A 17,116-nucleotide genomic window follows, 5' to 3' on the forward strand; every position below is an offset into this window, starting at 1 on the left:
AGCAAATCAGTTTCATCCCACTCCTATGCATTTTCTGCACCCAGTATAAAATCAGCTCCAGACAACTGAAGCGCAGCCAAGAAACAAGTGCCAAGGAGCACACGAGTACAATCTGTTGGAATGCCAAGTAAGGAAACAGGAACTTTGCAAGGCTGACCTGTTTCTGAAACATGCTGTGGACCTCCAAGTTATTCAGAGAAAGCAAAGCCAGCTCTTTTTAAAATTTCGACTTGATGGGCTAGTGTAAACCTTTACAAAACCATCCAGAAGGAGCAGCAGCATCTGCAAGGTTTGCTTCGGATTGAACCAAGCAGCTCCTTAGGTTCAAAGAAAGCAATAACAGAAAACTACCCTGATTCGTAGGTTCTATCCTCAGCTTAAACAAGATCACTTACCTTAGAAGAAGGCTTAGAGAAACAGGATTCCTGCATTGGAGGGAACTGGGTACAACGCAGTCGAGCTCTTAACATGCAGCTCGTGCAAGTGTAATTTACGTGGTCTGCATTTACCTTTTATGCAAGTAGTGGAACATGCTATACCGTTTTCCCCACACTTTTATAAGATGGAAAATTGCTCATGGTAAGCAGCAGTATTTATCATTATATTAACACCAAAGCCATCAGTAACAGTTTAAGTATCATTTTTTATTTTCTTACAACCACTTAAAACTGTCATATACCACAAACTTATGTACACTATTTACAGACAAAACAAGCAAAATATCCATCCAAAATATTTTTTAAAAAATCCTCTGATTAAATTGTTACACCTGCTCAAACAATGGTGGGACTTAATAGGCATATTTTCTTGTGCATGTTTCTCTTCCATGTAGTACTTCAGTCTCGCTGCATATATATATATTTTTAAAAGTTAAAGAAAGATAAAACAACAAGCAGAAGGGACACAACACAATATGCATTTAAATCTTTGTTTAAGAACAAGCAGCTAATTAAAAAAGGCAAAATACAGGAAAAGTGCATCAGTTCCAATGAGTTAGTATAAGAAAGAGGCCCATGGTGGTGAGCAGGTACCCTTCAGGGTAGAGTCTCCTAGAAGGCCTCTGATTGTCTACAAAGATTATTTAAAATTTATTTTAAACAGGAATAAAAAAAAAATAAATGAAAGAGGAGAGGAGAAACATGACACCTCCAGATTTTTTTTTTCCACGAGGTTTCTTGGAAACTGGTGCTCAACAACTTCCAGAGTGGGCAAGAATTCATTTGTGCCCGGACCTCACTGTTCATTCACACAACGTGAGCGAGCTGTCCCCGTGTCTCAAGCAGAAAGCCTGTTCCTCTTGAGCTGTGCAAGGCCAGAGGACTTCCACAGGCTGTGCCCATGTTTGTGCTAAGTCAGTTAGACCTACTGCCTCTGAATTTTGTCAGCGCAAGACCTGCTCGCTTCCATGGCTTAAAGCTAAGCCAAACACTGCTGGCTTTGCACCTAACAGAATAGCTTTGTCTTCTCATCAAAAAGTCCATTTATATGTCTGGTACATTTCAGAACAACAGATGCAATGTTGAAGAAGCTAGAAAATGACCATGGAGACAAAGTGTCACTAACCTTAACTCATTTTTGCTATATTTCATACAGATTATTATTATTATTTTTAGAAAAACACATAACAATAAAAGAGGCTTGTTGTATCTGGTGTTTCCAAGTCCCATTCTAATCCTTCACCCAAAAGGCTGCCTTTGAAAACAAGGCTACATGCATGTTTGGGGAAGGTTGGCAGCACTCTGAAATGTGGGTTCAGCACACAATCCCTTTGAAATGGAGCCTTCAGCCAACATTTGAAGTCTCCTGACAGAGCCTATGTCTTTGTGCTTAGTTACTTCTAGGTAATTTGAGCTCACAGTAGGCAGTAACCAGTCCGCCACTAGTGACAGGACTGGTTAAGGAGTAGCTTTGTATAGGATCATTGTATTTTTGGCTTTCTGGTAAGGCTACTTCATCTAGTAACTTCTCCTCTAACAATAGATTTGGTCCAAAGGTATCCAGTCTCCAATTTCAGCTTGATAGTTTTGAAGCCTATTGCATTACATTCAAAAATCTCGCAAGCCACTTTGCCTTTTGCTAACAACGTACCAAGTCTTTGTACTTTACACAGAAGAATGGAGTGCTCAGTCCAATCAACTGTAAATATATTTACACTTCTGTGGACCTAGCAGCTAAATACTCCTTCCCTCCTTTAAAGCATCATTGGAATCAAGAATAAACACTAGCAAATCCTAAAAAAACCAACAAAATACTGCTGAAAGTTGTGACAAGAGAAAGTAATCTTAACAACCACTCCCGAAGTCTGTATGTACTGTTTCCGTTATTCCCAGGAGAGACTGCAAACACTCCTCGAATTCTATACAACACACAAATGAATCTGCCTTTTATTTCATTCCTCAAAGACAAACTTTCAGAAATGTTTAGCGTTAGAAGAAAGTAGTCTTCATTCACCAAGATCAGTGCTGTGCCTCTCCTCTTCTAGAAGGACTGCTTTCGGTTTAGGATGGACTGCAAGCTGCACGTGCTTTGGGGGATAATTCTACCACATTAACCTTCCATGACATTTTTGGAAGTCAAATAATTCTCTATTACGGACCCCTTGTGTTGGTGCAGAAAGCATGCTATAGTAACTCAACAAAATCTTTCTGCCTAACAAGGCTAAGCTTAGCACGGTACGAGTGCCACATGGAAGCACCACCAGGTTTCTAAAGCTATGATATGCAAAAACCAAGACTGTACAATGCATATGAAAATAAGACGAGCAAGAATTCAAGCCCTCAATGGGTCAGCCAAGGGAAATCTCCTTTTACCATCCACATAAACAGTACACGAGGCCCAATGGAGGGCTCTTTTTCTTGCACTGAAGACATCTGTGCAAGACACCGCTGCCTTCCTCCTGGACTCCAGCTTTGTCATATCTTACGGTGAATGGATGCGGTAGAGGACAGCACAAATCCCTGAAGCCTAAATTACTGCAGTCCCAGCAACTCCTGCTGGTGAAACATCGGTATCACCCAAAGCCAAGATTCAGTCATCGGCTACCCAAAATCCAGTTTTGAGAAACAGAGCAACTAAAGCAGCACGTGAGCTGATTTCAAGTCATGTTGGAGTAAGATGAACAAATATAAGTGCAGTTGTGTCATCTGCCACGTGTAGAGAAGGAACTTGAAACAGAGCCAAGTAGAAACACCATCCATCAAGATAAAGCCCCAATTATCCCTTTTAAATCCAGCAATAAAACAGAGTGCATTTTTTCCAGGAAACGGAGTGTACAGTACCCGTGTGCAGCATAAAAACATTTCACAAATAATGAAAACATCCCTTTTGAAAATCTCAACAAAAATAGATCCCATTGGGACCAGACTGTCAGTGCCTCCCAAAACAAGGCAGAAAAATCCAGCCTATAAAACATGCCAAAGGTGACCAGTAAGTATCCCACTAACCTCTGAAACTGCTGACTGCTTTATTTACTGAGAAAAAGAAGTATGACATTTGTATTTAAAACCCTAGGTGCCATGTTAACAGGTTCACTAAATTACCCTTTAAGCTCTGTTCTCTTCTGACAACTACTTAAAAAGACATCTATCTGTCCATGGGGAAAGGTGGAAGCAACATCTCTTGGCTACGCAGGTCAATTCTGCTGGGCATCAGTGCAATAGAATTCTGGAAACCTTGAATGACAAACATGACCCAGAAGCATCATCTTCCAGCCCAGAAGTTCTCTGCTGGTCAAATTTCTCAAGACAAGATGCTGAGAGCAAAGCAGCAATTTTTTTTTCAAAATTTTTTTCAGGCCTAATGGCTTATCACTGAGCTTGTCCTAAGGGAATGGAGTACAGGTGGATGACCTAAACACAACGTGAAGAGCCAAAACATCCATTTATTGGCCATGTATCTGGTGTGAGGAAGAAGAAGGGGCACTTGGATTTAAATTTAATTGTTTTCAGACTCTGCTTACAACTTGGGAGAAAAAATTGTCCTAGCTACACACTGCCCTCCCTCCCTCAAGAATACTCAGATAGTAAACAGTTTGTCTGACATTTACATTTTGATTCTGGAATGGAAAAAAAAAAAATCTGATTTTAGCACTTCTGTAAACAGTTCTGCCTTGACTAGGCAGTTATTCTAAGGGGCAAAATAAACAAATCCCAGTTATTTTGCTTTGCTTACTCTAAACAGTTTTCATTGCAGGTAGCTCCCCCTCAGCACCTATGTGGCAGATACAGACACATAGGTTGTGCAAGCTCAGCTCTTAGTTTACAGATGACCTCCTTGCTGAATGCTACAGCTCACAGCATCAGAATAACCGATCACATTAGGCCTAAAAGACGCTTGAGTCAATCTATTTGACCAGAGCAACCACTGTTTATCAGAAACCAGCAAATGCATCTTTCCTAAACGAATTCCTGCAGTGAGCACCTTCCTGCCTCAAATGCCTTAGTATGCCAGGGGCTTTCTGCAAAAATGTATTTGAATAGGAGATAAAGGACGAGGGCTGCATACATAAAGCTCCTGCCTGTGCTTCTCCAAATACTCCGAGAACAGGCAGAGTGAATAAATGCAAGCCATCTGAAACCTAATGCTTATTTGATGCAGATCTTTAGCCTGATGCAAGCTTCCCACATCTTTAATGGAAAGTAAGGTAAGCCCTGTTACTTGAAGTGTAAAGCACAGGTCTACAGCAAGTGGCTGATTGGGTTTTACTACCCTGGAAGATTAAAATCAGCAGTTCATCCTGATGTGGGTCTACTGATGGAACTAGATGTCCCTCTGGTCCTTTTCCTTTTCTCTAAAATAACCATGCAAGCCCCTTCCCAGCCCCCTACATTTTCATCAAGTCCGATCCTGAGCAGCTGTAAATAGTTAAAAATACAAAGTCATGCTCATAAGATAGTTTCCAGTAGGCAAACACTGGCAGAACTAAGTTGCAGTCCTCTATTGATTGCAGTTTTCTTAGTTTATTCTTTAAAAAGGTGTTCAGGTAGCAAAGCAAAAGTCTGCTGACAGGCTCTGTGTATATGGCCCAATTGTTTGCTGTAAGAAAAAGGAAATAACTTCACACCATTAAAAAAAAAAAGTTATATGACAACCAAAATATAGAAAATGCAGAGGCACTTTCTCTTTCCTTCCTTTTTTCCTACAGCCCGTCTGTAAGAGAAGTGCAAAATAATTAAGCTTTCTGACGTCTGAGAAAAAGGTAACATCCAGGTGAAGCTTACACAGGTTTCAGCTAAAGCTTTAGAACAGAAGCTCTGTATGCAGATACTTGTTTGTACTCCTGACTTGCCTACAGAAGAGAGACTGCTGTGCAGCTACAGACGATTTGTCCAGAAGTAGTAGTTCCCTCCCTTTTTAGTTCATCACTTCTACTGTTCAGGCTACAGAGGTAGTAAAAACAAAACAAAACAAAAACCCAACAACAATGAAACAAAAAACCAAAATAAACAAATAAAACCCAAAAGGAACCACACTCTTGCTATACTGTACATTCAGAACCCTGTGGCCACATTGTTGTCCTAACAATGAACAAATTCATTAAAAACCTCAACATTAACACACGAATGTGCAAAGAGCACATTCCAAAGCCGGTGCTGTGGTAAAGCAAGTGTTTGTCCACAGGGAGGGAAGGGGATTCTGTGAATCATCAGGAACAGAGAAAGGTTATTTCTGGCAGCCTACATGCTAACGTAAACAGGATCTGTTTCTCCTTTTAAAGTTCCGTGCCAACAGAACTATTGAAATGTCATTTCCCACCAGAGGAGACTTTTCTGTAATCATTAAAAAATACATTAAAAAAAGGGAACCATAGAGCAAGAGACTATTGTGTTCCCGCGCTGGCAGCTGGTAGAGTAGCCCCTGTGTTTGCATTGGCATTTTGCTCCAGATGTTGTCTTCCTTTTGTCAAAGTGAAAAACTGAGGATGACAGATGCTCTTAGGTCACCAGGGCCCCAGTTTAACTTCATTTGGCTTTCCTTGCTAGAGTGAAAGGAGCATGTTTTTGTAGTTGTGCTTCAAAGGTCCATTTCAACTTGGCTGCTCCTCAGTTAGCGAACTGCTGGTAAAAGGCAAGTTTGACCCTCTCAATGTGATGGCAAAGTTTAATAGCTGGCCCAAGCTTCAAGTCCATACACTCCTGAACGGTGGGCAGGGTCAGCAGCAGCAGTGCCTGGCCATCGATTTCCTGTCAGAAGACAAAAACTCCATAGTGACTTTGCATTTTTATTTTCCCTGCTCCTTCAGCTTTGACTTGCTGTAATTTCAGATTCATGACCATTTGTGAATTAAATGTTTCTTTCATGCTACTACAGGCCTTAAAAAACCAAAAATCTCTCTTTCTCACAACAAATTAACTCCTTACTTAAAACGTCAGCTCAAATTCACTGGCGAAGGGACAGAACCTCATGAGATGCTATTTTTTAAAAATAAATATAGTAACAGAAACCAAGAAAATTCAATGCAGGAAGTCACTTTACCTAACCTCTGCATCTTTCTAGAGAAACAGAGGTTCTACAAGGAAAAGTACATCTTCTGGAACATGTGTCATAAACCATACTTCTCACCAGTTCCAGTACTACAGTTTTGATAGATAATGATTTTTTAATGGCAAATTTTAACCAAGATGCAAAAACAATGTTAACTTGACTCATGTTTGTACTCCAGTTGTCATACTTCAACACAAAAATGTTCGTTTGTTGTGCAGCTGTACAACATTGTGATACTTGCAGTTAGTCTGCAGAATGAAAAACATTTATCATTTGGCAAAGTCAACACAAGTAGCCAAACTTATCTCCTAGAAAACAGGCTCCTGCCTTCATGCTGCTTGGTTGTAGGCATCTCTATAGTTTTGGGATTTGGATGCCCCACAGACCAAAATGTCCTCCACTGAGTACTCAGAAACCTGAAAAATTCTGGCCATTCCATTAACCCTCCTCTCCCAAATTGCAGAAGGTCGTGCATGCATTTGTTTCCTCAAAACCCTATTATAAAATTTAAACTAGTTTCTTTTTGTGATTCATCAGAGGATAAGAAGAAAAGTAACAGATTCAACATTTTAACAGACAGAAAATCATACCTGGTCAAGGAAAATTCTTGCCAGTGGTGCACAGTCAGTGGATTTGAGGAATCGTACGACGTCAGCCACGCTCCATTCCAGAGGGTTACTGTCCAGCTGCAGCTTTTCAGCAACTTCTATCTTTATGTCCTAGACAAGCCACCCAGCACAAGAAGAATTCCCAAAATATTACACATGCAATGGACCAACACTCCCCTCTGCTTCCCCACACTCAAACATTCAGCTGCCAAATAAGTCTCTAATAAGAGCTCAAATTGTAGAGGTTTCTTGGTTAGCAGAGATGTGCAGAATAGCATTGTGCTGAGGGTGGAGGCTATAACATCTAGCCAGTAAGCAGGGATCTAAAATCAGGATTTGGTCGACACCGCATCACTGCTCAGGTTGAACCAAGAGGAGTGCTGACAGCTGGGAAATGGAAAGTTCACTGTTCTGTCTACAGCTTTCTGTTTAATCTTTATTACAGTCCTGTAATATCACTGTAATAAAAATAATGATTTATAATTATTCTGTAGTGTCCTCACAATGCCCTTTATGGGGTAACAGAGTATTTTATGAGAACACATGTTAATACTCCCAAGATATTCGTGCTTACTCAACAGTGAGCAAGCTAGAACACACATCTACGTTTGAAGTTACCTTTGGCGAAGGAGGTTTATTTTCATCATCAGAAAAAGAAAAGGTCCTGAGCTTTCTCTTCCGCTTGTCTCGGTCCTGAGCCAGGGAATGAGACAGTTCACTCTGTGTAGGAGAAGATGACAGTGATTTCTTCTCTGATACCTCTGATTCCTCAAGCAATTCATCTTGGTGCTCTGAGGTACTATCCTCAGTCAGAGATTCTTCATCTACCTCGTCTGGGTCATCCTCCTCTTCTCCCCCACTGCCCTGAAGAGGTAGGGGAGGAAAAAAAAAGCGATGAAATAAAAAAAATGGCAAGTTTAGGACAAAAGCTACAATTGGCCCCCATTTGTCAGCTGTAACCTGAGGTTACAAGAAACTAACAGTCTGTTGTTTCAAATGTAGCTGGTTGAAGCTTGCATACCATTATCTATGAAAGTTGTTGGCAGTCTCATACCTGGGGAGATCCAGCTGGAGTGTTATCCACTGAAGCAGAAGACCGTTTTTTCTTATGAACAAAAAAATGTTTTCGTCTCTTCCGTCTTTTATTTGGTTTCTTCATGGCTACTTCCAGGTTACTGTGGCCACCTGGAGGCCTACCTATCCGCTTGTTTTTCCGCTTTCCGTAATAGTGTGCTACCAGGACAGAAGAAAGGAGCACCATGTTGAAATACACCTTCAATGTCACTAGTTAAGTTTGTACATCATCAGGACTGGAAAATCAGAAGGACATTTCCCAACAGAAATCCCAATTCTGCAAAACTTCAAAATGAGTATGCCTATATTTTCCTCTTCAATTTGGTTTTAGGAAGAAGAGCTACTAATCAATTTTACTTGCCCTATGAAGATTTACTTCCTCTACCTCTGAGCCCCAATTGATCAGATTTTATACAAAAATCATCAGCCACAGACTTGGTCCAATTTAATGGCACTTTTTGTGATGCTCTGTAGTTTTTAAACGTGAGCACTGTTTGTTCTCACAATGTCAAATGGTTCAAGTTAGTTTAAAAAAACTCTAAAACCTAAAAAACCTAAAAGCTAAGAGAAGAACTGGAAGGTGTTTTATTTTGTTCCACAACAAATTGGTGAAAGCAATTACAATGCCACTTAGATTACAATATTAGTCAATTCTTGTCCCAAAAGTTGTCTTAAGAAGATAAAGCTGTAAGCACACAACAAAAAGTTAAGCCATGGTTCTTGCACTTAATATAGAATTAATTTTTTCTCCTCTACACACTGGCACGTGAATATTTTGCAGGCCTGTGTATGTAGCGCTTGAGCTGCTCCTTGCGTAACCAAAGCAATGTATTTTGGATTTCTTCTGGAGCCAAAGCCAGAAGAAAACCAAAATATAGCACCCCAAGCCCCACCTCGGTTTGGGATCAGTGGCCTACTCACTGTATTTAGTCTTTGTCAGGACAGAGCAGTTCTCTGAACACTTATCCAGCACCATCTGAGGGCCGAAGAGGTTTGGACAACATTCCAGCTTGATGCATGTTTTTCTACAGAAATCTGCCACCCGATCTGCTGTCCTCACAACTTCCACGGTTGCACGGTAGCTCTTCCCTTTGTACCTAACATCGAAAATATCATCATAATTCAGGAATCCTCTAATTACCAGCATAAAAGTACTTCATTGAAAGGTGTACAAGAATATTGCGTTGAGATCAAACTCAGGGAAAACCTGAGCAATGAGGAACTTCATGGACTGAAAAGTCCAGGAAACAGGTAGTCCTGTCTCTTATGAAAGATCCTCAACCAAAGATACAAAGCCAGTACCAGCAAGATGCCTGCAGTACCAAACACAGCAACACTGCCCTGCCAGCGACTATAAAATACCATCTGAGAGGACTATCCCAGAGTTTACATGTTTTGTTTTTGTTCACAGATGGTTTGTTCTTTCTTTGTTTTTATGGGACTGCAGAAGTGTCCACTGTGACGTAGATAGCTGATCCCCAAAACGAAGACGGAGCGCACAAATTCAGCTAATAAAGGTAACAGCAGACAGCTTCTAGTGAGCCATTCTATGCACATACTATGGCAAACAAACGGCAAACAAATGAACTACTGTCACATTTCCAATCAGCCTTCATCTAACTGCTAAACAATTAGTCAGGACAGTCACTTGCCATGACTCCAGATATTGCTCCTGTTTGATTTAAATTAAGAAAAGATTTCTTTTTGTTCATCAGCCTTGCCATGACACTGACAGAGCTGCACTGTAAAATATCTGCCAGAGTCATTCATCATTTCTGCTTTGTTCTCCCAGCACAGCTACTGGCACGTGCTGATATCTATTAGGGATGTCTCAGGCCTGCAAGTATCTAGTTAATGCACTGAAAAAAAGAGCTGTATCATCATAGTCCAGATATCCCTGGTGTCACTGCTGTGACAAAAGAAAGCACACAGCAACTTCAGTGAAACCAAACAAAATTTCTCTTCTCTATTCTTCAGCTACATGTTCTATTTACATTAACCTTTCATATGATCTTCCTATTGTCCAAATCCAGAGCACTCCTTCAATACACGGAAAGGTGTCTTTTTACACGTGAAACTGATTCAACAAAACAATTACTGACATGTTCAAAACTGTAGGAAAGGGTGCTGTGGCACACTGGGAAAATCTAATCTCTAGTACACAAACACAGTGACCTAATTACAAGACCATCACTAGACTATAAAGGAATGTCTGGGTTTATCAAATATATGTAAATATGATCACTGCTTTTTTCCTAACCACAAAATAATCTTGCAAAGAAGCTCCAACCCAAAAAGCTCAGCAGGAAAACTAGGGAGTGCTTTAGGCTGTTGTAGAAAGACTTCCATGTCAGGCCATTTCAGAGCACTGCTGTAGCTTAATTTCAGAGGAACCTTCTTCCACTGAGAAATTTGTGTGGAAATGCCATGGAAGTCCAAGAAGCTTCCTAAGAAGTATGTGCTTCTGCTTTAAAATACTGACAATTATCTTCAGGTGAATTAAATTAGCTTAAACCTCAGGTCTGCCAGTATATATGCTATGTTGTACCAGTACCACACCATTTTTACTTCACCACTAGCCGCTTACATGCCAGTAGCAGAGCACACTTAGCATATTAAGGAGCATTAAAATCAGATGCACTTCACCAGACATTCATAAAGAAGTTTATAAAGATTTGGAAATTTAATGGCTGTCAGCATCGCAATATGCTATAAGCAATTTTTCCTTCTCTGAAATGTGAGAAGTTAAAGCATAGACTGCAGAGAACATTGCTATTGGGATCAACTAAGTGGGGAACAGGACAAGAATTTACTTGGCTTTTAGGGTCTCTCCATGCCCATGCCATGCAGCCTCTTCTTCCAACTGCAGTTCTCGCAGGACACGGCTAGGTTTGTAAGCTGCATTGATCAGTAAAGTGAGAACCTACAGTGAGGGAGGGAAGAAGAGAAAATACATTTAAGTTATTTGTACAAGAAATCTGTTTTAAAGTGCCAGAGTACAATAGGAAATTATTTCTATTCATCCAAATTATCTAGCATCAAAGCACTCATTCACAGCAGGATGACAGATACCTCCCTCCCGATACTGCCAAAATGAAAACTGAGAGCAGTCGACACTTTGGGCCTTGCCAAACCTTCAGAATTTGGCTGCAGAATCACAAGTGTATCTAGCAATTTCCAAGTGAGTGCCCTTGAATTACATGTCACTAAACTAAACTCCGGGGCTGAATACCACAAAACTTGCATAACCTTGGGTAAATCTGAGTGATTATCTTAGAGATTGTTTGACATGTGAAGATGTGCCAAAAAACGCTGCAAGACTTTTCTGCCTGCCAACCCACCACTTGCCACTGCAGAATCTTAAGCTCTCCTCTGTTTCGCTTTCATGAACCATGGTAAGGCCTGTACTATACTAAAATGAGAATTTCTCTGGTGCTGTAAAGTAACTCAAAGTTGTGAATAACCTGAAGTTAGTGCGGGATAGTACAAAACGTGCATTCAAATTGTATTTCTTATTTTCAGTACGTGCTTATTCCAAATCATTCCCAAATTGGGTGCATCAGAACCTTGACATAACAAACTCGCAGCTTCAGACCTACTAATGCAGCAGTCCAGAGGTCTACAGTTCAAAAGAAGAGTATTAAATATAATGCAAGTACCAAACTCGCTCTAGGATTCATACATTGAGCAAAAGTCATAACTGAAATTACTACAACTAAGTATATTGGTTGAACTTTTACCAACACTCAGCGTCTGTACATCAGCAGGGTTTGTACATAATTCATGCTTTCAGGTAGTGAAGCAGGTTAAACCTTCAAGGTTAAAAGGAAGGTGCCACAGAATTTCACACTGCTCTTTTGGAGTGCTTACATCAGAGTACTGAAACTTGCAGAAAGGATGGGGTACTTTTCTGTATGCAAAAATGGAACTTTTTCAATAATCAACTTGACTCTGGTCCACCGGACTCTTGTTTTACAGCATGTCTGCCACAAAGTCTTTCTTAAGGTCTCTCCCAGTTATGATACGTGGTAGGGAAGGTAAAAATTCCAGAGGTGTTAAGCCAATTCCTTCATTTAAAGTGATTGTTTCATGAGAGCTCAAGTGTGCACATATAGTTATGCCTTGGGAAACTTTCAGCCTCTCAGGTCAGATAATAACCACCCCATGACCTTCTTGGAGATTTTGGAAAAATAATTATTGCATCAAAGTATCTGTAATTTTGCTGTGAAACACCTTGTGAAGAAGAGGCTCTTTGGCACTAAAGAATGATCTCTTCCTCCCTCTTCCCCTCTCTTAGTCACGTTAGAAAGCAAAACCACAATTTCATCTGATCTTTGCAAATCATGTCCAACTTATAAAACACAGAGAATTATTTTGATTTGCCAATTACCGAAAACAGTTTGCCATTTCTACTAAGAAAATCCATATTTCCTCTGCTTTAACATCAACAGTGCAAACTGTAAAGGAATTTTGGGATTATCTGAAGCTAAATTCTGTTAAGTAAAACTGAAGCATTTATTACAGCTATAAAAAGATACTAACTCCTTTGATTGTGGTAATTACAGGTTACTCTGTTTTAACCTAAAATAAAGTTTAGCAGTAGAAGGCTGCCTGTAACTCAGATAAATGAGGGGCTTTTACTATTTTCAGCCATCCATGAAGCAGTCCATGATTTATACTTGATTTTATACAAAAAACACTCATTATCAGCTTAAATTTATTAATTACTCATCTATAATTAGAGAGACACTCTGGCGTTTTTGATGCACTGCTGTATGCAGGTCCACTATGTAAAACCACCTCACCTCTTTCAGAACAAGAACACAGTTCCCAGGTCCCACAGACTGAGGAAGCTCTGCAATCCTGCCTTTGTTAAGGTAAGGCCCTGAGAAGCACCGGTGGTTGAAGTAGATCTTTGGGCAGCAGTACTTTCCGTTAATTACCACTGAGAAATGAGAAAGCAAAGATTTAAATCACATGCTACAACCTCCCCAGCAAAGAATGACTTATTGCAATATGTAATATTTTGCCTGCTGTAAAAAAGGAGGGGAAAAAGTCTTGAATGACATACATGAATTTGGGGCAGTTTCAGTGTCACATTTGCAATGACAGCACTAGTTATTCGACATTGCCAAAATATTTTTCATACTTCACACGCATACTTGCAAATTGTCAAACTATAGGAAATAAAGTTGGTCATTTATCAGAAAAGAAACATTTCTTCCTGGCTAGTCTGATGCTTCATGGTATTACACCAGTGAGAACAGGCAAGACGACAACATTCCCAACTTTTTGGTAGCAGAAGCACTTCCTACACAGCAATTATGAATAAATTTTCCAGTCAAGTAATTATCTCCCCCCCAAACTTCTGCCACCGGAAAAGCTGGCAAAGTTATTCTCCACTGTTTATCCTAAACTGCAATATCACATTGCTTTGTATTTTTAGACTCTTTTCCCTCAATCAGCAAACAAAAGATGCAGCAACTGACGAAGCGACCTTTGATGAAGTGACATCAAGCTTTCTAAACCTATTAAATGGTTCAACGCTGCTCAAAATTTGTTATGTATAATATGTATTGCAAGATACTTATGTATAAATACAAAATTATTTTACCCTAGCAGTGTTGTAGTTTTTCTTGATTGAGCAACACTGTCACTTAAAGATCTTAAATTCAGTAGTTGATAACTGGCAGATAAATAAATGAAGTCAAATTTACATTATGATTCTATTAAAAGCCAATTAAAATGCTAAGCAAGCACGAATCTTTTCTATCAAGCTTGCATTTAGTGCAGCTTCAGATGTGCATTTCACTGTACAGAAAACAGCAGAAGAGGCATTTTGTTGCCAAACAGATATATCTGTATGACTGTTTCACCAGCAGATGTACTTATTCATCATATTCATTCTTGCAACAGTTTAGAAAATTATTAGATTTCGCCATCTGGCACACAAAGCAGTTTACTGTATGAATTGCTTTTGTTTATCATGATGATGAAGTTATCATAAAAAAACAGACAAACCTGCTTCCCAAAGCTAGAATCCAACAACTCAAGAGCACAGATGCAGCACGCCTGTTGTGTTTCTCCCAACATTATTAAACATAACAGGTGACAATAAAAAAATCATCTGCATAGGTCACAGTACACATTTGGCTCCACATATTCTCTGCTGGGAGGGGGATGTTCTGATGTAAAAATCTAATTTCCAGGTTTAATGCACATATCAATTGCAGGACACAAGTAATTGTATGTTTTTGTTTGTTTCATTCTTTTTTGAAGTTCAACAAATCATCAAGGGATGAAAATCCCTTTCCTCCTCTCCCCTCTTCTAACAGAAGACTGTTGAGCAGCTGAACAATGAGGCAGCTGAACTGTTACAGGATTTTATCTTTGTTAGCCTGCCCTCTCTGATCAATACCTGAGTCAGAAGAGTTCAGTTCCTGGTTCTTTAGTCCATCATGAACTGTCCTTGAAGACAAAATTCTGAAACGAAAAGAAGATTGGGAAAAGGGACAGATGGATAGGATAGTCACCTCTCAGTTCCTAAAACCCAACCATTAAATTCTTTTTTTCTCTCCAGGTCTAGCCTTATTAGTCTGCTTTCTGTACCTCCCCTGTTTCACAATGACAACATGCAAGGACTATCAAATTCAATTTGGAAAGGACTACTGTACTGCTACAGCTAGCAGCAATCCTTCCTTGCTTGAAGTATATGGGCTACCTTGCTGATAAACACACCACACACAAACTACCGATAACAGCTTACATTTTCTGCCTCCTTTTAACTTCATTTCACATTTCATGGCACAAGGCAGTGTACAGTCTTACCTTGTCCATTTTGAAAAAGATGGATTTTAAACAAAATATAACCAAAATGACTCAAGTGCTCTGGTAAGAATTCCAATTACAAAACATGGAAGAACAGTCTGCTCAGTATTTTAGGAGCAATGAAAACATTGGCAGGACTACTGACAGATCTGGTGTTTGTAAAGCTGTAAGAGTCAATAAAACCAACTGTCAGGCATTCTACTGAGCATTTTTGAGCAGGCTCACATGAAGGAGCTTCATATGCATGACAGAGCTTATAGATGAATTGTAGATATTACCAGAACTCTCCTTTTTGGCTAGTCTGGGCCAAATTTAATCTGGGAAGGAATTACTAGAAGTTCATCTACTAAATGACAGCACTCACACTAAAGCCAAATTTTCTAATCAGCGGTGCAAAATCACAGCTACACATTAAGGCAACCACATTTTCTAAGCATGTTTACATTACAGAAACCGTATTGTTGAGAAGAGAATACAACCAAAAGGGAATCCAGTAATTTTCCCTATTAATCGCCATTAAAAAAGGCTCAAGCACAAACTTACAAACATAGTCTTAAGATCAGGCTAGTTTTTCTTAAATGCATTCCAATGCTCACAGATAATGCAATCTTTTAAAAATGAAAGATCAACGATTTCAACCTCAGAACTTCAATGACTTGACCTATTCAATAATTCAGCTGAGTTGCACTAGCATTGTTAAAAGACAAATTCCATGCTTTCTATCTCCTACTATAGCAGTGCAAGAAGTCTTTTTCAACATCAACAGGAACAACCAGCATTAAGATAAATGGATTGTGGAATCTCTCAACCCTCAGTATAGCACTTCTGTAAAGCTAAACCTAAGACAACATGATTTACCAATTAGAAAGAAAAAAAAACAACCAAACACAAACCCCAACAAAAAGTAAAAGCAAAAAACCTGTTACGTACTGTTTCTCTGGTTGAACTACTGCAATTTTTTTCTGCTTGTTTACTGAAAGGAAGAAGAAGAAAATATAAACAGCAAAGTATGGGAGGCAAAGAAATAAAACTTCTAGCATAATATATCTACTAGACTCATTTCCTCCAAGTTATACACCAAAGAGAATCTATGTCCAAAGTCACCACAATGTTAGATAGCTGACACATCTGCACTAAACACATACTGGCCCATGCAATTTGAAGTAACCCAAAAGGTTTACTTCAACTTTCACTAAAAATTCATTAAATCAAGCATGCATGTCCCCAGTCTTCTAGGAAATCTCACCTTTTGTGCATCTTTCTTTGCATCATAGCCCCTAAACTACCTGTGATATCAGCCAAAAAGGAATGATACGCTTTTCTTTTCAGCACCCAAAGGTGCTGAAACCTAACCAAAGGTTAGGTTCATAGGCCTAACTCACCACTTTACTGGCACAAGGAACTTCAACACCATTTAACGTTGAAATGGAATGAAATTAGCTTGTTAGAAACATATATGCCTTAAGTCAATTGCTATGGAGGAAAACACTGTTGCAACTAAGAAAGTCAATTAGGTGATGGGTCCACTTGCTAATTCTGGCTTTCACAATCAGGTAATAATATTAAACAAGGTAATGCAATATGTGGCTCTTCAGCAATTTCAGGCTTTCTCTCCAAACTTCTGGATTTTTTTTTAAAGCATCTTTTCTCTAATTAGGTTCCCACCCCCCTCCTCTGTCCTTAGCAGTGCAGGCATGTCTCAGATTAGTTTCTCTTGCTTTGACTTGCAGTAAATGACAGCTCATTCCCAACTGACAATTTTATTATCATAGAATCATAGAATGCTTTGGGATGGAAGGGACCTTTAAAGGTCACCTAGTCCAACCCCCCCTGCAATTGGCAGGGACATCTTCAACCAGAAGTTCTTCAGTTTCTCCAACTCCCATTACACTTTAATACACAGAACTCACTAACCAGCTGAGAGAAGACACTACCTTATACTACTTACTAGTGTAATTAAAACAGGTAGGATTTACTTTTCCACATTTTGTCATTAAGGGATCATAACCATCTGGCCCATTTAGAAAGCTAGTCCCCTTTATTTAAACTCCAAAATGTATACGCACTCAACACCGTTTTGTTATGGCATTAATTTTACTTGCACAAGTGCAAGTGCAAAATCA

At 39.5% G+C, this 17,116-nt stretch overlaps 1 protein-coding gene across 3 annotated transcripts in view; it reads right to left on the reverse strand.

Annotated features, from left to right (window-relative positions):
• Nucleotides 1-623: 623 nt before the first annotated feature.
• SFMBT1 (Scm like with four mbt domains 1) overlaps nt 624-17,116 on the reverse strand; it is an 80,589-nt gene continuing 64,096 nt past the window's right edge. For 2 of the 3 annotated variants that reach the window (XM_087744736.1, XM_087744737.1), the window contains exons 13-21: nt 15,924-15,966; nt 14,584-14,648; nt 12,971-13,110; nt 10,979-11,088; nt 9,087-9,262; nt 8,146-8,324; nt 7,710-7,955; nt 7,074-7,202; nt 624-6,182 (exon numbers count right to left, since the gene is read on the reverse strand). In XM_087744736.1, coding sequence (XP_087600862.1) covers nt 6,042-6,182; nt 7,074-7,202; nt 7,710-7,955; nt 8,146-8,324; nt 9,087-9,262; nt 10,979-11,088; nt 12,971-13,110; nt 14,584-14,648; nt 15,924-15,966 — 1,229 coding nt within the window. In that variant the 3' untranslated portion in view covers nt 624-6,041. The remainder of the gene's footprint in view (nt 6,183-7,073; nt 7,203-7,709; nt 7,956-8,145; nt 8,325-9,086; nt 9,263-10,978; nt 11,089-12,970; nt 13,111-14,583; nt 14,649-15,923; nt 15,967-17,116) is intronic. The other variant, XM_087744738.1, reaches the window with a different exon arrangement.

This window comes from Nipponia nippon, unplaced genomic scaffold (assembly GCF_047370975.1).
Source record: "Nipponia nippon isolate SJK-2023a ecotype South Korea unplaced genomic scaffold, ASM4737097v1 scaffold_9, whole genome shotgun sequence".
In the NCBI taxonomy this organism is placed as follows: domain Eukaryota; kingdom Metazoa; phylum Chordata; class Aves; order Pelecaniformes; family Threskiornithidae; genus Nipponia; species Nipponia nippon.